General features: G+C 42.3%; 1 protein-coding gene across 5 annotated transcripts in view; it reads right to left on the bottom strand.

The window, feature by feature from the left end:
* The window catches only part of fbrsl1 (fibrosin-like 1), a 440,559-nt gene that overhangs the window by 73,708 nt on the left and 340,149 nt on the right, over positions 1-26,702 (bottom strand). For 2 of the 5 annotated variants that reach the window (XM_061816691.1, XM_061816693.1), the window contains exon 1: positions 3,628-4,242. The exons of 2 other annotated variants lie outside the window; for them this stretch is intronic. Coding sequence is in view for 1 of the 3 variants with exons in the window: in XM_061816693.1 (XP_061672677.1) it covers positions 3,628-3,703 (76 nt within the window). In the remaining 2 variants the exon portion in view is untranslated. Of the gene's footprint in view, positions 1-3,627; positions 4,243-4,825; positions 4,843-26,702 lie in introns of those variants that run through there. One more of the 5 variants, XM_061816692.1, reaches the window with a different exon arrangement.

Raw genomic sequence — 26,702 nt, 5'->3', positions numbered from 1 at the left:
CTGGACATTGCGCCCAATGACATTGGGCCCAATGAGTGAGGAGTACCTGAGAATCAAAGGACCTCTGGTTGTCTTCTATAATATCACAATGAGCACTCTAAACTGCTGTTAGTGGTCAATAAGCAGAAAAGCTGGTGGGATAAAAAGGCAGAGCTTTTTTAAAGCAAGTACTTGATTTATCAGATGTCCGAAGTCAAGAGAGATTTCTTTGTTACAGGGGAGCAAAACAACAATAACACCGTCACAGGAAAATTATTGTAACATTGCCTGGCAGTGTGACTTGCTCCACTTCCTCAGTGGCTCAAAGCAGCCAACATAGAGAGTTCATCACACTCAGCCAAGAGCATGAAACACACATTACCCACCGACTGAGTGAGCGGCTGACCTATGACATCAATTGCACCTGGAGATATTCAAAAGACCTTGGATTGTTGACATTTTGAGTGGAGAGAAAATTAAGAAAAATACAAACAGCCTTGGGTTTTTAAGGGAGCAGATGCACTTGTTTAGGGAATAACACTATATGGGCTGAGATGAGACATACAAGAGCTGTGGCTCATTGTCACAATGAGGCCCATTGTCTGGCAGTTGGGAGCTGGCAAAAAGCACAAAAAAATATTGCTGGTCACTTCCATTTGGACAAACCACATGAATCCCCTGCTGTCCGGAACACTTAATAACACAGCCGGCTCCAAAGGAACTGCCATGAATATAGAGAGCGTGGAAAAAAAAAAGGATTTTGTTTTGCCAACACCTCAATTTCCCTTTACAGCTGCTTGACTCAAGCATCTCTTTGCGTTATTTGTAACCTTCAATGTTAAAAACAGATATGCCTCTGCAGTCTGCATTAAAAGAAAGCCTGCCAAACGTTTCCTTTTCTGTTTTTGGGTGCAGGGGGAGTGTTTTATGGCAAGTCCATTGACAGGACTGAGCTGTAGATCCAAGTACCAGAGGGACAACTAACGGTGTGGACCACAAAGTGGTGGAGCTCAGGGAGTGTCCTTGAAGTATCACATCACTTGCTTGGTGTCATCTGTTATATAGTAATGACACGTCCCCTGAAGAATCCATCTTTTGTGGCTCATACAAAATTATTGAATGACAAACCGACTAGCTTCTTTGTCAGATGATAGATTACAAACATACATACATAGATTTACTGTTTTTTCTTGTTTTTCGGGAAAAACTGCTTCAATCAATAAATTACAAATTTATTATAAAGTGTGTATTGTGAATAGACGCATTTTGTGAAGGCCATGCACCAAAATCAAACTCCAAATAATCAAATACTCAATTTTAAAAATTTGAAGGGACCAAACAAGTAAGACATATAATGTAAACAATGTTCCAGTAACCTAATGTTGGCCCAAAAAGACTAGCAGAATTTTAGGAGTGTTATTTTTGAGTCCACGAGCACAACCTACTCTTCCTCAATTCGTGAAGTCTCCCTCACGGGGCATCTTAAGGCTCAGTGTATAAGCCAATTTGGATAAGCTCCACATTTTAAACAGGTCCAGTTGGGATTTACAATATATTTGGGACGTCACAATTTAAGCACAGTTCAAATCCAAAATACATCAACATTTTTAATGGAATGAATTTCATTTGGATCTATTTTATGATGGCTGTAATCCCCGTGGCTCCAAAATGCGCTGTCTTTTTAACCTGTCATGTATATTGTTGGTTTGTGAAGTCACACACGAAATAAATCTCCATTTTCTTTCTTCGTCTATCTAGTAACCAGACTTCAGGTGGCACAAGGTATTAGTCTCATGATGCTGGGTTTGTCATGTCTTCCCCAGCTGTGATCTGCCCCAACTCTTCCGTTACAAATAGCTGGGCGATTTTTCACCTTCTTATCACATTTACCAAGCCGGCCTGTTTCTTATCAGCTTTCCATGAGAGATAAATGGGATTTTTGAAGATGGGAATAGGAGAGGTTTTTGCAAAATAATTCCAGAGTCTCATCTGTGAAAGATTACAGATAGGTGCTGGGAGGCAGAAAAATATAAATATTTTAATAAGTAGGTGCAGGGAGGAGGAGGTTAACGGGTGATTGGCATAACAAAGTAATTTACTCTATATGACTCAGACATCTAGACCTAACAGGATATAAGAATCAATGATGGTCTGAGAATATCATGCGGCAATTTACCGACCTCATCGGTTACAGTACACTGCTTCTTTTACATAGGTTCTGATGATACAAAAATGACATCTATATTGCAAGCTTGTGCGATGCTAAAACCGTCACTGTATATGAAACAGAAATTTACATTTAGCAAGGATAATCTAGAATTCAACACAAGTATCACAATACTATAGAAATGTGGTTCAATCTAAAAACAGGTAATGCATCTAATTTTCAGAAAAACAAACGATATAATTAGTGTTGAATGAAAAGCATTTACCAAAATATTTCCATTCCTTTTGTTTTTCATGTTAAAAAAATAGCTTTGTTTTTGGTCAAAAGCAACCAACATTTGTCAGTAATTGACTGCAAAGCTATACTGTACTGTTAGAAGACTATTATGTCACATTATGATTGCAAACATTCCAGAAATGCTACAAAAATACATCATACACCACAAAATTAAATCAGATGAGATGCTTAAAATTGTGTTTTGATTTAAAATTTTACATTTTAGACAATACTACCTGTGCTTGCTGCCAAATATAAACCCAATATGCTTTTAATATGGAAAGCAACTTTGACACAGAAAAGAACGTATAGGTCAATGACACATATAGAGAGAACACTTATACATCTCAAATACGACAACAATTTCCTGAGAGAACAAAGCCTAAACCCACAATTAGGACGTGAGATAGAACCTTACAGGATTATAATGGGAATGTTATTTTCCAACTTGAAAACAACTAACACACTTGGAAGCAAGTGACAAAAATACAAAGTATCAAAATAAAACAATATTATATTGATTGATTTATTATACTACTGATATTATGCAATAACCCACATGATAATACTTGACCTTGAAGGCAAATATTCTGAGCAGTAAAAAAGTAAATCTAATTAAGGTTTTGAGAGTTACATATAGGCCAGGATGTCCTATATGCCTTGCATTTTACATTAATAAATACATCATTATAATCTACAAAATATTACTATGGAAAACTGAACATAATCACAATGGTCAATCAAACTCTTGAAATATAATTGTGGATGTAACGCAATGTCATTCAGATGTGATGTTAAAGCAGCTGACAAAAAAAAAATGCTTTCACAAAAGATTTTACATTATTATTGGTAATAGTATTCGTATTGTTGTTATGCTCCTTTTAGGAAAATGTTTACTTGTAACTTCAATCTAAATTTCCCTGTACGACCATGAGGGCTAAAATCAGATTGGCCGCTGTTGATGAAACCTTTTGAATATGTCAAAGCTCCTAAAAGTGAGTTTTGCGGTTGTGAAACGGTGTGGACAAAAATCTCCCGGCGCTACCGACAGGGAGACAGCGTAGCAAGGTAAACAATAACCACAATGCGAATACTGCATTGTGAAGATGAAATAAAGACATCCGCTGTCTAATTTACGTATCAACGACCTCGGGCTGTTTGTTAAAAATCTAAAAAGCCACGAGTGCAAGGGCGTGAAACCTTACCGTGGCCAGCGCGCTGAGAGCGGCTCTGAAGGATATCCGAACCACCCAGACCGCAGGGAACACCAAAGAAAGACATTCATGCAAACAACGAGGGATTAATCCAGTTTCGGGGGGGATGGCTGTTCGGAGGTAGGTCGATAAACACAAACTATCAGGTGACAAGTCTTTCGTCTTTCTCTAAACGAAAAATCGTTGGAAAAAATGTATTTTTTAAAAATCTCTTTTTAGTAAACCAAAGTTGTTGCAGCTATAGTTAGCAAAATTGTGTGTCTCGTCCAGCCTCAAGATCTCCCATGCAGGACGATCCAGTTGGGAGAGGCGGAGACGCAGATGACAGATCGTCCGCAAATAGACTTCCCAAGTCGCTCTCAATCACACAATATGACGCAGTGTACATCCAACAGCAAAACACATGGCGTCGTGTTCATCGTGGGTGTCGCCGGCAAGTATCCGCAAGGTCCGGGCGCCATGGATCACACCACAAGTCCCGAAAAAAACAAGCCACGCCGCCTTTTCCCTCCGAGTTGAGCACAACCGTAAAAGAGATTGACTGACTGAACGCGGCTCCAAGTCAGCAGAGGAGAGCGAGGGAGAACGAGAGCGAGGGAGAGAGAGAGAGAGAGAGAGAGAGAGAGAGAGAGAGAGAGAGAGAGAGAAGAGAGAGAGAGAGAGAGAGAGAGAGAGAGAGAGAGAGAGAGAGAGAGAGAGAGAGAGAGAGAGAGATAGAGAGAGAGAGAGAGCAGCTGTTGTAAATGAGGGCAAGACAAGACCAGAGCAATCGATGGCTGATCGGTTGATCTGATTCGAAATTAGATTCATTGTCTTTTGTTCTGTGGTCCTCTAAGAACTGTTGCTGGACTACAATATTTGCCTCATTACTTTACTTAAAATTACATTTATTGGGTATGATTTAAAGTTATTATCAAACAACCTTCAAGATTGCTTAACCCTGGCATAGTTTGGGGTCAAATTTAAGCCATTCTTGCATTTGACTGCAATTATTTAAAAAAAAAACGAAACCACATTAATTCTCGACTAAAATGTGATGATTTTTCCCAAGTGACACAAAATACACGAAAATTAAAATATTTTAAAATTTAATTATTTTCTACAGGTGCTACAGGTCCTTTGAAAAAGTTTGTTTGAGCCAGAATTGTTTACTGCCCCTGAAGTACAATACACAGCACGGTGACTCAACTGGTAAAGCGTTGGCTCAGTTCTGAGGTCCCGGGTTCAATCCCGGACCCGCCTGTGTGGAGTTTGCATGTTCTCCCCGTGCCTGCATGAGTTTCCTCCGGGCACTCCGGTTTCCTCCCACTATCCAAAAACATGCAACATTAATTGGACACTCTAAATAGCCCCTTGGTGTGATTGCAGATGTTTGTCTCAATGTGCCTTGCAATTGGCTAGCAACCAGTTCAAGGTGTACCCCGCCTCCTGCCCCTTTACAGCTGGGATAGACTCCAGCACTCCCCGCGACTCTCATGAGTATAGGATAGGATGACGAATATGGATGGATGGATGTAGTACAATGCAGGCAGAGAATGTGACTGAACTACATATTTGTGTGTCATTGATATACAGGTACATGACTAGAGATGGTTTCCATGCCTGTGTGGTGGCCATGTTGAACGTGGGCCATTGACCTTGGTGACCATGTCATGATGGTAATATCTAGTGCCTGTTGTGCCATAGCTACACCAGAGAGAGTGAGTGAAAGGTGAGGTGGGGGGGGGGGGAAGCAGGGCATAAAAAATACAAAACACAAATTATGAAATCTCTAACATGCCATTTTTGGGACTATTTTGTCAAGCCGTTGGCCTTTGACAATGGATTTTTAAGTATGAAGCAAATTATTTCCTTGTGGCTTAAGAAAGTGACTCACCTATGATGAATATTGTACATCAACAATGTCAACATGACCAAGCACACAGGCATGGTAAGTTTGCATGAAATGTAAAAAAAAAAAGTGCTTTCTTTTTACATTTATGTTCAATACCTATCTATGTACACTGGGTGTTTGAGGCCACGGAAAAACTTACTTACCCAACCACCACCCCAAAAAAAAGAGGCAGGATACACCTTGGACTGGTTGCCAGTAAATTGCAGGGCACATGGAGACAAACAACAATCACAATCACAATCACATCCAGGGTCAATTTTGAGTCTCCAATAAATGCATGTCTTTGGGATGTGGGAGGAAACCAGAGTGCCTGGAGAAAAAGCCACGCAGGCACGGTGAGAACATGCAAACTCCATACAGGCGGGGCCAGTATTTGGAGCACGGTCCTCAGAACTGTGAGGCCAACGCTCTACAGCTGTGCCACCATGCCACAAATAACATTACTGCTATAAATATTTAACATACTAATATACATTTAAGGTTGTTTTTTTGTATGTGCCGTGCAATTGGCTGGCGTCGAGTTCAGGGTGTACCCCACCACATGCTCAGAGCCAGCTGGAATAGGTTCCAACTTGTCCGCTATCCTAGTAAGGAATCAGTGGTATGGAAGATGAATGAATATAATTTTTATCTGAAAAGCTCTTCACTCCAGCTAACGGACTGTTCACGGTAACCAATTCCTTTCCAGTGTTTGGGCGTGTGGTTGCTGTGTAGTGGTTCACTGTTCACGAGACAATTAATTTACCTGCAAATTTGGTGTTCATAACTGGTTGTTCTATGTTTCTACATGGTTCCAAACAGAATTATGTTATATGTGTACTGTGTACTTACTTTATTTTGGGTTTTCACTTCTCACCAGTTAGTATAGCAATTAGCATGTCTTCTCTTCTCTTCTCTTCTCTTCTCTTCTCTTCTCTTCTCTTCTCTTCTCTTCTCTTCTCTTCTCTTCTCTCTCTCTTCTCTTCTCTTCTCTTCTCTTCTCTTCTCTTCGCTTCTCTTCTCTTGTTCAGTGTATACATTATCTTCATCCACCATTTGTGATAACAGTACATGTCAGAGTGTAACATGGGGGTCAGGCTTAGTTAGAGGAGAGAATCTTCTCAGTGGAAGGTTGGTGTTTAGCCATGGTTGCTAACAAGCAAAGATTGTAGCTAGTGTGGACTCAAAGCAAGTTAGCCTGGCAGGTAGTATTTGCCCCAGTTTGTGAGCAGCTGGGAAAGGATGGAGGATGGTTTTTTTTTTAATTTTATTAGTTTATTTAATTCATTTTTATTATTTATTAGAACACGCTTGGCAAGATAGTACAGATACAGCAAAAACAGATTCTGGTTCATTCGGGAGCGTTGGAAAAACCTGTAGCTTTCGTGATCAAATGGTCACAGCTAAAATCACGATTTAAATCAGAAAATGATAAATTGTTCAACTGCCATTTTTTACTTCCACACTTTAAAATATTTTTTCTTCCAATTGAGTTTTACGGGGCAGTACGGTGGTGCAGCTGTAGAGCGTTGTGGCCTCACAGTCCTGAGGACCAAGGTTCAAATCCCGGACCTCGGCAGTGTGAAGTTTTCATGTTCTCCCCATGCCTGGGTGGATTTTCTCCAGGCACTCCAGTTTCCTCCCACATCCCAAAAGCATGCAACATTAATTGGACACTCTAAATTGTCCCTAGGTGTGATTGTGAGTGACTGTTGTCTGTCTCTATGTGTCCTGTGATTGACTGGCAACCAGTTCAGGATGGACCCTGCCTCCTGCTCAATGACAGCTGAGAATGGCTCCAACACACCCGTGACCCTTGTGAGGATAAGTGGCTTAGATGGATGGATGAGTTTTACAGGTCTCAGGTCACAATGGTGGAAAAAACTGGTTTAATTTTTTTTGGACCACAAAAATCAGACATGTGAATAGCAATGTGTAGAATGTTTATATTGTGTGTGTATATGTTTATTGATTATAAGTCAGCTATATGTAGAATTTTTTATATTGACTGTGTGTATTTATTGTACAACAGTGTTCATGGAGGCATTGAAAAAACAATCCAGAAAACTGTCTTTGTAGCTGCAAATTTGCAAAGGCTCCTGCAGGAACATGTAACTGCTGCTCTAAAAAATGGTCATATGAGAATAAAAAAAATCTAAATCATTCTGTGTTTTACTTTTTTCATGTCTCGGGTAAAATAAGCAAGACATTGTTTGATAAGACTGCTGATTTTTGTCTAAAAATTAAAGGAAGTAAACAAATACACTTGGGCCTTTCTCAGAAACATTACGGACTAATCATCCATTTGTTAATGTGAGAGCATTTTGAAAAGATTTTTATCTTATTAGCTGATGCAGACAATTATTACGAAGCTCGTCTTGGCCAGAGTCAAAATAAACCTGGAACATACTGTTTGTGAATGGAAAATGAACAGTATTTAACGGGTATGAACTGCTCCTTCACACTAAAGATTGGTCATTCTTATAATCCAGTTATGAAGGTATTTCCTTAAACCTAAGCCTCATTGTTATTGTGTTCTCATGATACTCTTAACTAAATCCTAAATGAAGTTTATTGAAGTGAAATGCAATTAGTTGACCACTACTGCATGCAACACTATTTAGATTTGTGGCCTACTCTGCCACTTTGTGACAAGAATGCAAGACTTGCAGTGATCTTCCTGCTGACTATGATTAAAGGTCTTCAGACTTGAAAAGAAAACGAGGTATGCAGAGTACTGTAAACATGTTATTCCAAATTAATTTAGTTTGCGATCAAGTGACTGCAAAGGCCATAAGCATAGACTAATATTCATAATGTACTAATTATCTGATTTAGATTTTACTTGAATTTCCAACTGTCGTTTTTAAACACGGGGTCCAAAGTGACTTTAGATCCCATTCTAAACAAGGTAGGTAGGTGAAACACTAAATGGGAAAACATCAGAGTCGAAGTGGTATTGTTACTAAAAAGAAAAAAAAGACTACGAAAAGATTTTTAGGAATTTTTTACAATTCAGAATTGAACAATTCAAATGAAATTTAACTCTAGTAGCTTCACAGTAAGTTTTACCTTCATTAGTTTCGGTTAGCGCTCCAAATTGAACAGGTTTCATTAACTGTTGGTCTATAAATATGGCCAGTTTATCAAATCATGACATCTGGTTTTCTGTTACATTTGACTGGTCTAAAATCATGGCTGTATAGACAAAAGAGACACAATAAAAGCAGTTAGCATGAGTTCTGCCCAGCAACCACACAAGTCCTTTCACTCCAATCAATACATGTAAGGTATTCGAAAGTTGATTACATAAAAAAATCTCAATAGCTAGTCTTAAACTAGTTGTGCTATATTCCATGTGTACCACTCATGGTAGAGGCCAAATCCAGTACTGTGTATAATCCCTTGGAGGAGGATTGAGTGTATGGTATGTCCCACCTTTCAACTTCATGTCCATTCAGTGAGGACGCTAATGCTACTGTCCTCAGCCAGTAGAACACTTAATCTCACATGCTTACTGGGTTGATCTTGAAGCCTGATCCAAATATGAGCCTTGTGAAAAAAGCATCTGGCATTGTATTCCTCCTTCCTCAGCAGTGACCAAAAATAAAAGGGTGTACAGTAGCAAAGAGAGACTGAATTACCTCAAATAGACTGAATAATGATGGGAAATGTTAAATCTCATCAATATTCTTTGCCATGTGAATTTGTTTTGCCAACAGCTCATCAAATTCTCCATGAAATGAAATATGACTTACTGTAATGAAGAGTATTTACCGCTATTAAAATTTTCTACTTCTTCTTTTCCTTTCGGCTTGTCCCGTCAGGTGTCGCCACAAGGTGTCATCTTTTTCCATCCAAGCCTATCTCGTGCATCTTCCTCTCTTAACACCCACTGTCCTCATGTCTTCCCTCACAACATCCATCAACCTTTTCTTTGGTCTTCTTCTCGCTCTTTTGCTTGCCAGCTCCATCCTCAGCACCCTTCGACCAATATCCTCACTCTCTCACCTCTGGACATGTCCACACCATCAAAGTCTGCTCTCTCAAACCTTGTCTCCAAAACATCCAACCTGTAATTAGCTAATTTCTAATCCTATCCAACCTGCTCACTCCGAGCGAAAACCTAAACATTTTTATTTCTGCCACCTCCAGTTCTGCTTCCTGTTGTTTCTTCAGGAGCACCGTCTCTAATCCGTACATTATGGCCGGCCTCACCACTGTTTTATAAACTTTGCCCTTCATCGTAGCAGAGACTCTTCTGTCACATAAGACACAAGAGACCTTCTGCAAGCTTTTCCAACCTGCTTGGACCCGTTTCTTCACTTCTTTACCACACTCACCATTGCTCTGGATTGTTGACCCCAAGTATTTGAAGTCGTCTACCCTTGCTATCTCTTCTCCCTGGAGCCTCACACTTCCCCCTCCACCCCTCTCGTTCACACACATATATTCTGTTTTACTTCGGCTAATCTTCATTCCTATCCTTTCCTGTGCATGGCTCAATCTTTCTAATTTTTCCTCTACCTGCTCCCTGATTTCACTGCATATCACAATATCATCTACAAACATCATGGTCCAAGGGGATTCCAGTCTAACCTCATCTGTCAGCCTCTCCATTACCACAACAAACAGGAAGGGACTCAGAGCTGATCCCTGCTGTAGTCCCACCTCCACCTTAAATTTTTCTGTCACACCTATGGCACACACCACTGTTCTGCTGCCCTCATACATGTCCTGTACTATTCTAACATATTTCTCCGCCACAACAGACTTCTGCATGTAGTACCACAGTTCCTCTCTTGGTACTCTGTTTGGTACTTGGTACTAGGTTTCTCTAGATCCACAAAGACACAATGTAGGTCCTTCTGACCTTCTCGATACTTTTCAGTTAGCATCCTCAAGGCAAGTAATGCATCTGTGGTACTCTTTCTCGTCATGAAACCATACTGTTGCTCGCAGATAATTACTTCTGTCCTCCACTACTCTTTCCCATAACTTCTTTGTGTGGGTCATCAACTTTATTCCTCTATAATTCCCACAGCTCTGCAAGTCCCCTTTGTTCTTAAAAAATGGGAACCAGCACACTTTTCCTCCATTCTTCAGGCATCTTTTCGCCCACTAGTATTTGATTGAATAAGTTGGTCAAAAACTCCACAGCCACTTCTACCAACTGCTTCCATATCTCCACTGGTATGTCATCAGGACCAAATGTCTTTCCATTTTTCATCCTGGGTAGTGCCTTTCGAACTTCCCCCTTGCTAATCAATGCCACTTCCTGGTACTTCACACTTGCCTCTTCTACTCTTCCTTCTCTCTCATTTTCTTCATTCATCAACTTCTCAAAGTATTCTTTCCATCTATTCAGCACACGACTGGCACCAGTCAACACATTTCCATCTCTATCCTTAATCACCCTTACCTGCGGCACATCCTTGTCATCTCTATTCCTCTGTCTGGCCAACCTGTAGAGATCCTTTCCTCATTCTTTCATGTCCAACCTAGTGTACATGTTGTCATATGCCTCTTGTTTTGCCTTCACCACCTCTTCCCTTGCCCTACGTCGCATTTCAATATATTCCTTTTGCCTCTCCTCCATCTTCTCACTGTCCCACTTCTTCATCACTAATTTCTTTCCTTGTATGACTTCCTGCATTTTGGGGTTCCACCACCAGGTCTCCTTCCGCCCTTTCCTACCAGACGACACACCAAGTACTCTCCTGCCTGTCTCTCGGATCACCTTGGCTGTAGTAGTCCAGTCTTCTGGGAGCTCCTCCTGTCCATCGAGAGCCTGTCTTACCTCTTTCCGAAAGGCCGCACACCATTCTTCCTTTCTCAACTTCCACCACCTGGTTCTCTGCTCTACCTTTGTCTTCTTAATTTTCCTATCCACCACCAGAGTCGTCCTACACACCACCATCTTGTGTTGTCGAACCACACTCTCCCCTACCACTACTTTACAGTCAGTAAACTCCTTCAGATTACATCGAATAAAAATACAATACAAATACATCAGATTACATTACACCTGCGTGCTTCTACCTCTGCTCTTGTAGGTCACTATATGTTCCTGCTTCTTCTGGAAAAAAAGTGTTCACTACCGCCATTTCCATCCTTTTTGCAAAGTCCACCAACATGTGTCCCTCAAAGTTCCTTTCCTGGATACCATACTTACCCATCACTTCTTCGCCCCTGTTTCCTTCACCAACATGTCCATTACAATCTCCACCAATCACAACTCTCTCTCTGTCTGGGATGCTCAGAACTACTTCATCTAGTTCCTTCCAGAATTCCTCTTTAAAATCTAGGTCACATCCTATTTGTGGGGCTTACCCACTAACCACATTATACGTAACACCCTCAGTTTCAAGTTTCAGCCTCATCACTTTATCTGATACTCCTTCCACCTCCAAGATGTTCTAATCCAGCTCTTCCTTTAAAATGACCCTATTCCATTTCTCTTCCCATCTACTCCATGTTCAAATCATTTAAACCCTGCTCCTAAACTTCTAGCCTTACTACCTTTCCACCTGGTCTCTTGGACGCACAATATATCGACCTTTCTCCTAATCATCATGTCAACCAACTCCTGACCTTTTCCTGTCATAGTCCCAACATTCAAAGTCTGTCATGATCCTGCCGCTCCAGCATGAGCTGTGCGGGTGCCCGCGCGGGTGTGCTGATTGGGAGGTGCACACCTGCACCTCATGCAGCCTGATTATGCTGTGGATTTATATGACTGCGATGACAACTGGCCGGGGCCAGTTCGTTGAGCTTCATGTCCCGTTCGAGTGCTCCGGTATCCTTGATCGACAACCCGTGTGTACCGACCTTTGCCTGTTCTTCGACCAACCTTGTAAGCCCGACTCCTTAGATACTTCTGCCTGCTTTGATCGTTCTCTTGTATACCGAATCCTGCCTGCCCGCTAACCTGTTCTCTTCGCCCGACGTCCCAACTACCGCTGCTGCACCGGAATGCCTGCTCGATCCCCTACCTCTGCAGATAATAAACAATTCTCCATGAACTACCTTGCATCGTCCGAGTCCTGCATTTGGGTCCTACTCCCGTTCCGATGGGACGTGACAGAACGAACTGGCCACAACAGGACCCAGCAGAAAAGACCCGGCGTCGCCGGGACCAACGGAAGGTAGACCGTCTGCCGGAGGACCAAGCCTGTCCAATCCCGGCCGTCCTCCGCTTCCGTGTCTTACGCTCCGCCAGCGAGGTATGAATACGTCCCGAACACGACCCGTCCGGCTCCTCATATTCTTCTGGATTCTGACTTTTCGGAATATGAGGAGGACCGTGATTTGTATGACCGGCTGCCGGAGTACGACTCCGATTATTCTGATTATGAATCTGCTCGTCCGATCTTTCATCCCAGTCAGTTTGTTTCACCTCCCCGCGTTTCCAGCACCCGAGCGTCTTCGCCCGGTAGGTCCAAGTACACCAATCCGTATGAGGGAACCCGCTTGGCCATCTACCCGGGACCTCCGCGTGGTGGCCAGAGGAGACGTCCCGGCCGGGCGCTCCCTTGTGCCTTCCACTGCGCGGCAATTAAGACACCGTCCTCCCACTCCTCGCCGGCGAAACCGGCAGACTCGCAACTGGTGGCGAAGCTTCCAGCCCAGAGGGAGGAGGAGCCGCCAAATCACGAGGCGTTCCGGCGCGAAATGCGGGCGGAGATAGAGCGGCAGAGCGCCGAATTGGCGGCTCTCACGGCCCAGGTCTGGCAAGGATTGGCAAACCAGCCGAGCTATGTTCCTGCTCTGTCGGCGACCGGCCCGCGGTCGCTCCCCGTTCCTGTTCTGTCGGCGACGGGCACGCCCATACATTCCTGTCCAGGAGGTGGCGACGGTTCCCCAGCCGCATCACGTTCCCGCCCAGGAGGAGGTGGCGATGGCGATGGTGTTGCCGCCTTCTCACGTTGCTGTCCAGGAGGGGGCGATGGCGATGGTGTCGCCGCCTTCTCACGTTGCTGTCCAGGAGGTGGCGATGGTGTCGCCGCCTTCTCACGTTCCTGTCCAGGAGTACCAGCGGCGACCGGTCCGCAGCCGTCCCACGACCTTGTCTCGATGGCGACAAGAGCTGGGGAGTTCTGATGAGCCACCCCGGAGCTGGAGAGACTTCGGGATGGCTGTGATAGTAATGGTGGTGGTCTGGTCCTTCTCTCCATCATCCTATTCGCTCCAGATGGCTCCCAGCCGCTTCATGACCTGGCTTCGTTGGTGACCAATCCACGGCTGCCTACTGACCAAGCCTCGGTGGCGACCAATCCCTGGTCGTCTGGCAACTACGGCGTGGGAGGTTCTCGTCCGGAGCAGTGGCCTGCCTCGTTCTGATGCCTGCTTCGCCGTTTGGTTCCTCACAGAGGTCGTCCGCCCGAATCGCCCCTTGGGGACCCTGGTGTTTGGCGTCCGGGTCGTCCTCCTGACCTGTCCACCCGGATGCCTTGCGTTTGGTGGCCTGTATGGCCACTAGACTGGGGTTCGGGGGGGGGGGTGCCCTCCTCCGGACACCCCTTCCGCCCACCCCTGCCTGTGTTAATTATTGTCTGTGTTTGTTCGTTTAGGCACGTCTGGGAGCCGTGCCTTTGAGGGGGGGGTACTGTCATGATCCTGCCGCTCCAGCACGAGCTGTGCGGGTGCCCGCGCGGGTGTGCTGATTGGGAGGTGCACACCTGCGCCTCATGCAGCCTGATTATGCTGTGGATTTATATGACCGCGATGACAACTGGCCGGGGCCAGTTCGTTGAGCTTCATGTCCCGTTGGTGTGCTCCAGTATCCCTGATCGAACCTGTGTGTACCGACCTTTGCCCGTTCTCCGACCAACCTTGTAAGCCTGACTCCTTTGATACTTCTGCCTGCCTTGATCGTTCTCCTGTGTACCGACTCCTGCCTGCCCGCTCACCTGCTCTCTTCGTCCGACGTCCCAACTACCGCTGCTGCACCAGACTGCCTGCTCGATCCCCGACCTTGGCATATAATAAACGTTTCTCCTTGAACTACCTTGCATCGTCCGAGTCCTGCATTTGGGTCCTATTCTCGTTCCGATGGGACGTGACAAAGTCCCTACATTCAGTTGTAGCCTTTGTGCCTTCCTCTTCTTCTTCTGCCGATTAAGCTGCTTTCCTCTTCTTCTTTGTCTTCGACCCACAGTAGGTGAATTCCCACCGACGTCCTGCAGATTAACGGTGCCGGGGGCGAACCTTGTTAACCCGGGCCACAACCGATCTGGTATGGGATTCGTTTGATGAACGCTCATATGTGTTTGACACAGTTTTACGCCAGATGCCCTTCCTGACGCAACCTGACGCTGCAGATAGTATTACTGAGTCAGTCAGTCGCAGATGAAAAGTAGTATCAATTTAGCCATTTATCCATTTTCTATACTGCTCCTTTGCAAGGTTGCGTGGAGCTTCATCCTATTCCAGATGACTTCTGGCGGTAGAAAGATGACACCCTGGACTGGTACAGACCAGTCAAGAGACAACCATTCACACTCACTTTCATATAGTCACTGGAAATCAAACTCACGCTGCTTGAAAGGAAGTCATGCATGTGAACCACTCCACATATCAGTGACCTTAGGAGAGATTAATCCATTTTCTGTACCGCTTATCCTCACTAGGGTCATGGGTGTGCTGGAGTCTATCCCAGCTATCTTTGGGTGAGAGGCTGGGTACACCTTGAACTGGTTGCCAGCCAATTGCAGGGCACATACAGTTTTAACAACTAACCATTCACACTCATATTCACACCTAAGGGTAGTTTAGCATCTTTAAACAACCTACTGGACATGTTTTTGGGATGTGGGAAGAAAGTAGTGTACCTTAAGAACACCCACACAAGTACAGGGGGAACATGCAAACTCCATATTGGGGGGTGATTTGAAACCTGGTCCTATGAACTGTTAGCCTGATGTACAAACCAGTCATCCATGCTGTCGGCCAGCAGAGATTTAGAATAATTATATTTACTTGGTGCTTCATTGACAAGTCTAGCACATTTAAGTTTGCTTCTTTATTCAATAATCCTTTTTTTGACTTTTATCTTAAAACGAACAATTTGAAAAATTATTTGGATGGTACACTTGCCTGTGCTTTAAATGAGGAGTTAAGGCGGACTACATCTCTGACATTGCCATGAAAACCCTACAATGGCTAAAAAAAAATACAACCTCACACTTCACAAATGTTGGAGAAGCTCTAATTTGACCTATGCTGTGCACAATGTACAATTTTTTAAAGAGCAAACATGTAGGAGAAAAATTGGTAAATATGACATGAATTAATTAAAAAATTGCAAAGGATGTGAAATCAGGCTTCACAATGGTCAAGAATTGAGACATTCTTTCAGTTTGGAGATGTAAGCGTGTCGCTAAGAGCTAAGCGTCTCCTGTCAATCAAATACACATACCACCTTCATTCCCTTGCGATTTATTTCCAGCGATACCACTGGCTTTCATGGCCTGTAAAGAAGCAGCCTCTGAGTTGGCATAACGGCCACAAACCGTGTGTGGGTGCCGAATGGCAAGACACGTTGCCCATATAGCACAAAACACATCACACTTCAGGGAAAATCATTTTTTCAACTTGTGGGCATGGTTTCATGGCCAAATTGCACGTTATTCTGTTATTTATGAACAGAGAAGTGCAATTCCGCCTAATTGCCAGGGCTTGGAATAAGGGCACTTGATGTTTATATAGCTGGGGATCGAAAAATCAGCATTGTTTGGAAGGTGAAAAATCATTTTTAGGCATATCTCAACAATTCAATACTATGCTGTTCTCAGTCTTAGCACAATTTTGGCACTTAGATTAAAAAAAATATATATTTAATATATTTAGAAACAAAAAATGAAAAATTGCTATGGTTTACCAACCACTTTAAGGTCAGAGACTATACTTTATCGTTCAATCCAACAGGTATTTAAGTGCTGCCACCTGTTTAGTCGGACCCCACCTATCTCCACTTTGAACCCTGAACATTCTAACAAGAGGCACAATATAGACGTCACTAGTAGAACTGAACACAGTCAAGTTTCATTCCATTTTATTTCTGCAGGTGTACGTTGTAAGTTCTATCGAGAGAGGACCGTCTAGAAGCCATGTTTTATTCATTACGAAGGTTCAAGTAGCGTAGTCCAATGATGTGAGCACCTTTTTTAATAACTACCATTGTTCGGTATGGACAATACTGTATATCAAGGTCCTCCATTTGCCACACTGTAGAACTTCACAATAGAGCAACTGCTGCAGAGTGAGGATGTCAGACACTGTGAAAGACTTGGGAGATATATGAAAAGTATAGCACTTTACAATTTAGATAAAAAGTAACAGTGGCTGAATACTTCAGGGTGAATGAGTTTGCTTTCTTTTATTCTGCAGATATATTTTGAAACACATTGCAAATAAACGCATTCACGGAGGTTGTTAAAAACCTTTGTGGAAACAGTGCCCATCAAAGCCCCCTCAACAAATGTTTCTGAAGGTTCCTGTTCGACATGAAAAGTCGTCCTGATTGATTGAGGCTATGTAGAACAAAAAGCACCCACCACCAGGTACATTAAAAATGAATTTTCACAGAGATTCAAAGGGCTGTGCTGCTGGGGCAGTGGGAGATGAGAGCTGCTAACATGCCAGCTTGCCTCAGGAGCCCCTCAAGCATCACGTCCCAGCTGATCCATCCATCAGCCTTCAAACTCACAGAGGTGAGTGACTGTTTGAAAGCTCTCCTGGCTACTTTATCCAGAGGCTTAACGATCCAATATTGGTTGTTGCCGAAGATAATTACTCTGCATTGATGCTAGGCTACCCTGGGCTACCTGCAACTATTTGAATTGCCCAACACCAGAGATCGATTGGGGAGGAAATGCAGTTGGGAGGTGATAACAGGGTATACATTGATCTGCATTTGTAGGGGGGATGGTATGCTCTCTTTGGCTTTTATTTTTCAGACACCATCACCTTGCTCCTGGCCTCCCCTCACTCGTCCCTTACTTTCAGTGAACAAGCTAAACAATGGTTTCCACTGATAGAATCAGCAAGGACATTGCTGTCTTTATTCTTCCACCAAAAGCATGGATATGTCACCTTGACATTCTTTATCTTCCTTGCAGCAAAGGGAAAAGAAAATGTGCAAACGAGATTGTACATTTGATACACAATTGTTTATGGATCTACAACTTTCATTTTCCTTCCTATTGTACTGTTTGGAACATTTGCAGAAGAAAAAGCTTCACTTTGCTATTCTTGTGGAGTAAACACACAAACAGATGCCACAGAATTGTGTGGTACTGGGTCTAATTTGTATCCATAAGGGTATAATTTACACAAAGGGAATAAAATCAAAGAAAGTTGGAGAAGTGAAATTAACAAAGTAATTTATGTCCACTTAGCGGGGCTTGTGGTATAACAAATGCTGATGTGGCTCACTGTAGGGTTGCTTTCAGCAAGGATAGACATGTCAATTGCACCAAAGTTCCAGAGGCATGCAGGGCAAACAAAGCATGGCGAATAATAAGTGAACACTCATAGCAATAATCTGAGCCATCTCACATCTCACTCTCTGCTTGAGATGTGAAACATAAAATGGAAAACAAGTGATATTTTTCCCTGTAATAAAATTTCCATTCCTTTAACAAGATAAAAGTGAATTGTGCTCCTACTCAGAGAGTGTGAAAGACGTTGGAAGATGAATTTTTCATGCACATTGATAATTCAGTACAGACTGGCACCGGTTTATTAACATTCTATGACTTCTGTTGCTCTCTGAGAATAATAACTCTATAAACTGAGGCTCTTTGGAAGAAATCGCTGTAACTGTCAGGGTGTTTAAGTTCATAACGACCGTAGAGAATGAGCCCATTAGGATGCGGCAAAATTCTGATGAAAATAAAGATAAACTGGGCACATGGTAAAACAGTTAATGTTGGAGGCTGCTGTAAATCAGCACAAGCTCAGCAACACTAGCCAAGAGATAGCTGGAGATAACAACAACTCTTGATAAGTCTTAAAAGTCAAGATAATAAGAACACGGAGGTAACCTCTTTATTCTTGTGTGACAGAGAAACGTATTATCATGAGAAAACAAGTGCACTTCAGAATTAAAGAATGAACCATCCATCCAGCCGCTTTCTGTACTGCTGATCCTCACTAGGGTCATGGCTGTGCTGAAGCCTATGCCAGCTAACTGCGGGCAGGAGGCGGGATAAACCCTGAACTGGTCAATCGCAGGGCACATGGTGTAAAAACAAAACAAAAAAAAGATTCACACTCACACCTAGATTGAAACATGGTCTGAGTATATCCCGTCATGAGAAAAGCCAGTGATGCCAGCAGAGTGAGGTGAGGGTTACCACCGCAAAGACTTAATCCACTGAGGGACACGGGCTGGGTCTCTGAAGTGCATTTGTTGCAAGGATGGGCTGAGGTTTAACAACTGACATTATAACTCCATAACTCATGATTACATCACAGTATGACAACAGTGCTGAGAAAAGGGTTAGCTTGGGAAGGTAGAGTGAAAGGAACTGTGACGATTGAAACCACAGACAGGATGTGGTCCACGAGTATTTTGGGCAAATACAATCTTTGTTTGATGTTATGGTTGTTGTGGACACTGAAAGGGATTTTAATAAAATATGATACAGTTGTACATATGGCATGTACTGTAAACATCGACACATGAGCTGCAGTGAGGGTCTGAATGTGGACACAATTTCTCACAGTATTACAAGAGTCAGATATGGAAATGTACCAGCATTCATAAATGTTAAAAGGTTAGCTCTTTAGCCTCACATGTCAAAGGATTTGCCAGAATGCGAGATACAGATGCTTTGATAGATTTATGTAGCTGTGAGAGGCTCTCTTGGTTCTCCACTGCATAGCAAACAAACTCTCTATAGTGTTACGGAAGAGTATAATAAGACCCCTTGAGTAAAAAATGTTGAGGGGGAGAAAAAAAACCCCACACTGGCTTTAAAAAATGACAAAAACAACTAAATCTGAATGTACCCAAAGCCTTATTAACATATTTTTTCACCAGCAGATGATGCCACTGGTTCCAATTCAGTCAGACACAGATGTCGGGATTTTTATTGTGACTTACAGGTCACTCCATTATGTGTCTAAAAATTATAACTTAATTAACTCTATGCACCAACTCTAGCTTTTCGCAGGAGCCATTCAGGAGTAGAAGAAAAACAAAATTGATGTGGTCTATTATCAGTTATCTAAAAACGGGCAATTATTTAAAATGCAGGCAAGGTGGTGGTGGATAAGTTAACTATGCCTTATAAATTTGTATTGATTCATGTTTGTTTCTTAAGGGATTTGAAATAGGAATATTTTGTTCTTTGTTATATGCCTGTACAGTGTATGGCATTTATTTTTCACTGATATGCTGCAGCTGTCTCTGGAGCTTTTTTGACATTTGCCAATTTTGAAACTTCAAATGTATTAGACAAAGGCACAGACCTGTGGACGAAGCAAGGGTCTTAAATGTTGATTTCAGATAGGCTTTTTACTCCTTTATATTTGCAGACTGTAGCTTTGAGAGTGAATAATTCCTCGGTCGAAGGCACTTCCCAGTTGCTAAATGTGGCACAGAAAACACAAAGATAAGCTGGGTAGTCTAATATCTTAAATCAGGAGTGGAAACTAGCCATCACTTAGAAGTGGTTAAAAAATAATCCCTTTTTTTTTGCAAAATACAAATCATCAGAAAAGAAATTAGCGGAAACCGAATTAAGAATACAATAATATCATCCTTAGATATAATTTTCAGCAGTTATATTTGTTTATGTAATTCGAGGGTGAGACGCCAGCTCTCCATTGCAGTCAGACTGTCTACGAGGAAAACTGGATTAAAAACAACCTAAACATCTGTAAAAGTCAAGTGAAGTTAGAATTCTGCCAAGCGCCAAAGATAAACCGAATATTCAAACAACATAGTTGGCAGGCTGGAATTTCATGGTCATTAGATAAGCAATGAGCATCCAAAACCACCCAATGAAGTTCTTTATTTAAGTCAACATATGAATAAAATTTCTGAATCACTCCTTTCATCCCATCACTCAATGAGCACTCTATATGTTTGGTACCATCGATTCATTTTCTGTACCGCTTATCCTCGCTATGATCGCAGGCATGCTGGAGCCTATCCTAGCAATTTTCAGACGAGAGGCAAGGTACACCCTGAACTGGGCAATTCCAGGGCACATAAACAAACAACCATTTGCAGTCACATTCAGATGTACGGGTAGAGAGTCTTCAATTAACATACCATGCATGTTTTTGCATTATGGGAGGAAGCTGGAGTACCTGGAGAAAAGCCACATAGGCTTGAGGAGAAGATGCAGAGTCAGAGTCAGATGTGCGTTTTCTGTGCATCTGTCCTCATTTCATAATAAATAATCAAATTAATTCAATTTTAAAAACTGCATGTGTTAACAAATGTAGTGATGCACTCCAAATTTTTTTTTGATAAAATCCATAAGTGTGTTGGAGACTTTCAGCACTAAAACAAGTTTAAAAGAAAAAGAAGAAAAAACACGTTTACAGGAGATTGACAAAAAATACACTGTACTCCTACTGATAGAAAGTTTGAATAAATATGTGAGAAGAGGCACAATATACACAAAGCCATCATTTTGATTAATATTTAGTTTCTAGTTGACGATTTCAAGAAACAAGGAAGAACCCATTCAACTTCCAGCCAAGTTATTAAACAACCAGTATGGAAAGAGTCACTTTAAATGAGTTAAGGCATTAACACCAGTCAGATGGTTTCCATTTTAGCTCATAATAGTGTGTGTCGGTTCCTTAAATCCAATATTCTTAGCGAGAGGACCCTTGCCCTCCAAACTAATGGCTTTCACATAAGGGGTTACGATTCTCACCCTGAATATCTTAACCTACAAAGAACCTGAAAAAATGTTCTCCCAGCATTTTCTTCTAAAAGTCCAGTTTTGGTACAGACTTACATTTTCACAAGTTCATATTAATTTTGACTGTGATTTCTACTTATCTTTGGAGTCTTTGTGCATGTAATTTGGATTAGGCACTTTAGCTCAGAGCTCATCCACGATGCCAGAAAAGCTTCTTTTCATCGCATTCATCTGGCCACAAACCTGCCATGACTTCTAACCCTGTCCTCTCATGGGATATCATTGTTACTCCTCCCATTTCCCAAAGTGGACTGCCCTCCCCTCCATTTTCTGAGCCAGGAAAGATTTGTGTATCCTGCAATGCTAATTACAACAGTACAGCTCCTGAAACAGAAGGTGACCGTTTGTAACAGTTTCATTTTTAGTAATGTCTCCTCCCATCAACTTTAACTTCTATAGGCTTGTAATAGACTGGACATGCACTATCTCTTGAGTGTCAGTGAATGGAATAAAAAAATAAATGTATTGTAGATTGTAATGCAAAAAGCCCTACATCTAAAAAAAGAACGTTATGCCTCTGTGTGTAAATGTGAACTGACTGTAATCCAATTCAGTTTATTACTTGCTTTGGTCTTCTCAAAGACAAAATACCACAATGTGCTCTCTCCATTTGGCCGCTCTGTGCTGAAAATTATCCTAATCAGAAAACCCCAAATTAAGTACATGCTGCATTACATTAGACTAAAGTGAGAGACAGACAGAAACAAATTTTATTTACTGTAAATAAAGAACATATTTGGCCCATTCGCTAATCCATTTTCTGAGCTGCTTATCCTCGCGAGGGTCGTGGGAGTGCTGGAGCCTATCCCAGCTGTCATCGGGCAGGAGGCGAGGTACACCCTGAACTGGTTGCCAGCCAGTCGCAGGGCACATAGAGACAGACAACAGCTGCACTCACAATCACACCTGGGGGCAATTTAGAGTCTCCAGTTAATGTTGCATGTTTTTGGGATGTGGGAGGAAACCCACACAAACAAAGGGAGAACATGCTAACTCCACACAGGCGCGCCTGCGATTTGAACTCCGGTCGTCAGAACTGTGAGACCAATGCGCTACAGTTGTGTCACCGTGTATTTAGCCCAATGAACAATGAATCAATATTAGTCCTTTGAAAATATAAAAAGATGACTAATCCGTAAAAAGTGGAAGATGGGATATTTTCAAATGAAATTACAAATTCCTGAAATGGATATTAAAGGTTTTATAGCGAGATTTGGTTGAAACTTGTTTTCCAAAGGTGTTGTGAATGCAAGTGGTTTTATGCTTATGCCCTCACTTGGCACGAATTTACGACAGAATGGCAAACAAGGAAAAGGTTGACAAAGAAAGGAAGAAAAGACGGAATATCTCCACCACACACCACTGCAATAGAGAATGGAGTTGACAGATGATAATCATCGCAATTATTAAAATGATATTCTAAAGGTAACAAAAGTTTTTGTTGAGTGTCACCCCGTAAAATGACTTTCAAAGGCACCACTGCCATTTTCTCTTTCAGCATTTGCTGGAAACAGTAAGGCCACTGTCAAGGAGTGGGGCCTCACTGGCTACAGGGACCCGGCAACTCGCTGCCCTCATTGAGCCTCTCCATCCGTGATCTTTACCAATTGAGCTCAAGAGGCTATACTATCCTAGCCCTGAGCTGCCAACAAGGAAAGACTCTTGGCTAATGCCTGCAAGGCTAATCGGCATGGAAGGCCCCCGACAACCACTCAGTCTTGGGGGTCACATATGGAAGTTACTAGACCAGTTCTAAATCACCAGGGGAGCTTCATAAAATCTCTTGGCTGTTTCCTTAAGATAATGACTGGGGAGAACCACTTCTCATTCCATGTTGTGTCTGACACTAGAGACACCAATTCACTCTGTCTCCCTCTCCCTGCATAACGGGAAGTAGATATTCTTGATAATAGTGGTAACAAAATTGCTCTTTCAACAGCACCAGGTTTTCCTCCCAGGGAGGATTAATTCAGGGAAACACTGCTACTGATTTCCAGAAAAGGTCAGACACCACCACATGTAGAGGTTCAATGGTGTATGTCATAACAGAGCTCCTTCTTGCATTGCGCTTGACTTGCTGAATAACATAAACATACCAGTCGTCAAACTTTATGTACATTAACTGTATTGTTCCCAAGTGTGTTGCCTTTTCTTATGCGTCAAGGATTGAATCCAGCAGACAGATTGTGGAGACAGTAAATCCGATATGCTCCTCAGAAAGAACAAACATCCCTTTATACCGATGGTTTACAAGTCCACAAGTATTTTCGATGGAGAATTTATTTACTAAGGGAGTCAGCAAGACCCCAAAGGAAACTACAAGCCTTGCTTTTCACTCTCAACCTCTATTCTGAGATTCATGTTGTAGAATATCAGATCTCACACTGTTTATCCCTCAGGATCCTGGCTGTGCATCTTTGCAGATTTTAGTCCAAGTGAAACTGGAAGATGGGAGGGAAAAAAACTCAACCAAAATCACACTCTGTGGCCAAACAAAATAATATGGAGGTGGTAGGATTTGTGAGCAACTTCAACCAGCATTCTTAGCGAAGATTTTGACGGTGCTGCATGTGAGATAGCGCTTAATCATCTGGAGAAGAAACACAATTGAAGGGGAAAAGCCAAGGGAGGCTAAGAGGAGCTGATGGTGCAAAGCTTCGGCACTTGTCCAGGCTGAAGACACACGGAGCTCCGCAGTGAATACTGAACTCCTCGCCTAGGCTCACTTACAACATGATCTGGGCTCAACATAGTCAATCCATCTGACACATTGAAGGATGTGAGGAAGTCGGGTGCAGACAAAGGCATCTCCCGGCGGACCCATTAGCTGAGGAGAGTGATGTCCAGAGCATTGGAGCGTGTCCCCTGTTCTGGGGTCGGTGCTTTTTTATTAATGAGCCAATCGAATGAGTGCAGGCTTGGGATTCTAGGGAGCACCTTGAGCGGAAAGCTTGGTGAGTGAATGTGGCTGGGAGTCATTCTTGCTGGGACTGCAGTCAGTCCTGTATTCCCTGGTGGGTGACGGTGGAGGCATTTTTGACAAATAGACTCCCTTAGCAGGGCTGTGCCTGGGGATCTGGGCTCGTGTGTTGGCTCACAGATAGTTTACCTGCTCGCTTTTCTGTCTACCGTGCATCCTCTCCACACTGACAGCTCGTAATAATGATGCCCTGTACAGATGAATTGATGGGCTAGGCACTGAAAGACATGTGCATGTACATACAGGACATGGGAATTAAATCTGCCTGTCCTGCAACAGATGAAGCTGACAGGCTAGGGTAGATGGTAGATGTAATGTGCCACTGGAATGATGACTGTGATATAGTGATGGGGAATTGGCAAGGTTGACCTTTTAAAATATTTCCACTGCAAACGGTGACACAAAACTTCCCATGTCATTACAAATTAGCATCAGTCATTAGACAGTATTTGGATTAATGTGTGTAAATGTACAGTTATAGGTCACGTCAAAATCAGACAGGAAGGCAGAAAGCCTGTATATTACATTTCTTGCAGAAATAATTTATTATAAAATAATAATAAATAATTATAAAATCTAAAATATTTATTTTTCAACACAAAGACTATTCGAGTTATTTAGCAAATATTAAGGTAAGAGACAAGATTTTCAACAAATCTGTGAGTGTAAACAGGCAGCTGAGTGCATTTATGTTTTTTTTTTTATCATGTGCTGTAGGATTGTGACAAATTCCAGAGCAAAACTCTCACGAGTGGCACCGCTTTGGTGTCAACATCGAGCGGCTGTCTACATGTGATGGAGCCACGATGCGCTGAGCACCACAGCCTCCCATGGGATGCGTGCCGAACAAGATGTTTTCTGTCAAGCGGAGAGCATTTGAAAATAAATCACATCAATGGAGATTTCAGTTTACTTGTCTGGAACAAGTCTGCTTTGAGAACTGTTGCCATCACTCTGCTGGGATGTAATCACTTCTCTTCACCCCACCACTTTTCATGGGTGGGGGCTCAGCACTCTGTTTCCTCTTCAAATTCAACATCAATCTGTCACAAAGATCAATTATCTGTCCTAACAGGCTGTTCAATAAGACTTGATCATTAAAGTTACTATAAAAATAATGATGGATTAATCACTTATCCGAACAGTAACAAATATATGCTCTTAAAACAGATTAAAATAGACAACATAGATACATTTAGACTGCATAACACTGTAGAGAACGAGCCACCCAAACAACATAAGTATAGAATACAAATGGTTCTATGGTTTTGAAACTTGGAATTAAAAAAAAAAAATTAATAGTCCAAACTTTACAAATTATAGAAAATAAAGTACGTCTGCACTACATGATATCGCACTTCTTGTACATTCCTGCCTGGATTGACCAAAGCTTGACAGAATAAACTAACGGGTGGGGTTGGGGGTCATCCGATATGGCTGATTGTTACATTGAAGCACTTTTTATTTACGTGGCCAAATGCACCCATATTGTTTTTTTTCCCATGGCCCTTAAGGCCCCAAAAGTACAAAGTAATCGTAAATCAGTGAAAAAAAATGTTAGAGCTAATGTTTCAAATTTTATTCAAACTTACCACGCTGGTGTGTTTCGTTGTGGTGGCATTGTGGACATACAGTATTCAACAGCATTCATCATAGACAAGTGGCTTTCGTGGGACGAGGAATTTGTGTGCTTTCCCGTTTCAAATTTGTTGCCAAAGGCGAACGGCTTGACAAAAAAAGAAATACTTTTACCCTTCAAAATATAGCATGTTCCAGAGTCCAGATACTTGTGCTTTGTATTCCTCAGACTTAACACTGCCACATCTCTCTCTCTCTCTCTCTCTCTCTCTGCGCTCTATAGCATAATAGCCAATGGATATATAAACATCATGAAATGGCTACCACATCAATGGGCCACATTCAACATGACACGAGGGCCACGCCATTTGGAATTTAATCTAGGCATATTATATTCTGCCTGCATTGCGCCACAGCGCCATTAAAGCGTATGGAACGTCTAATTTCTAACGCAAATTATCTTATCTAGACAAAAATAGATGTTGAACAGTAATGTAAAATGCACATCGACTTTCCATACCTGAAAAATATCTCCTTTACTGTGGGTTACCTCTGATGTCACAGCTAGGAGAGCTGCTGTTATGGGACTAGCTTTTAGTCTTAGCATTGCCTGTTGACGCCGAAGAAAAATCAATTTGTTTCGAGAATTCCTCAGTGATTGTAAGTGAAAAGGAATCCAGAA

The sequence above is a fragment of the Syngnathoides biaculeatus genome, chromosome 4 (genome assembly GCF_019802595.1).
Source record: "Syngnathoides biaculeatus isolate LvHL_M chromosome 4, ASM1980259v1, whole genome shotgun sequence".
Lineage (NCBI taxonomy): Eukaryota > Metazoa > Chordata > Actinopteri > Syngnathiformes > Syngnathidae > Syngnathoides > Syngnathoides biaculeatus.
The sequence above is the reverse complement of the archived record's forward strand: the minus strand, read 5'-3'. Positions and strand labels throughout refer to the sequence as shown.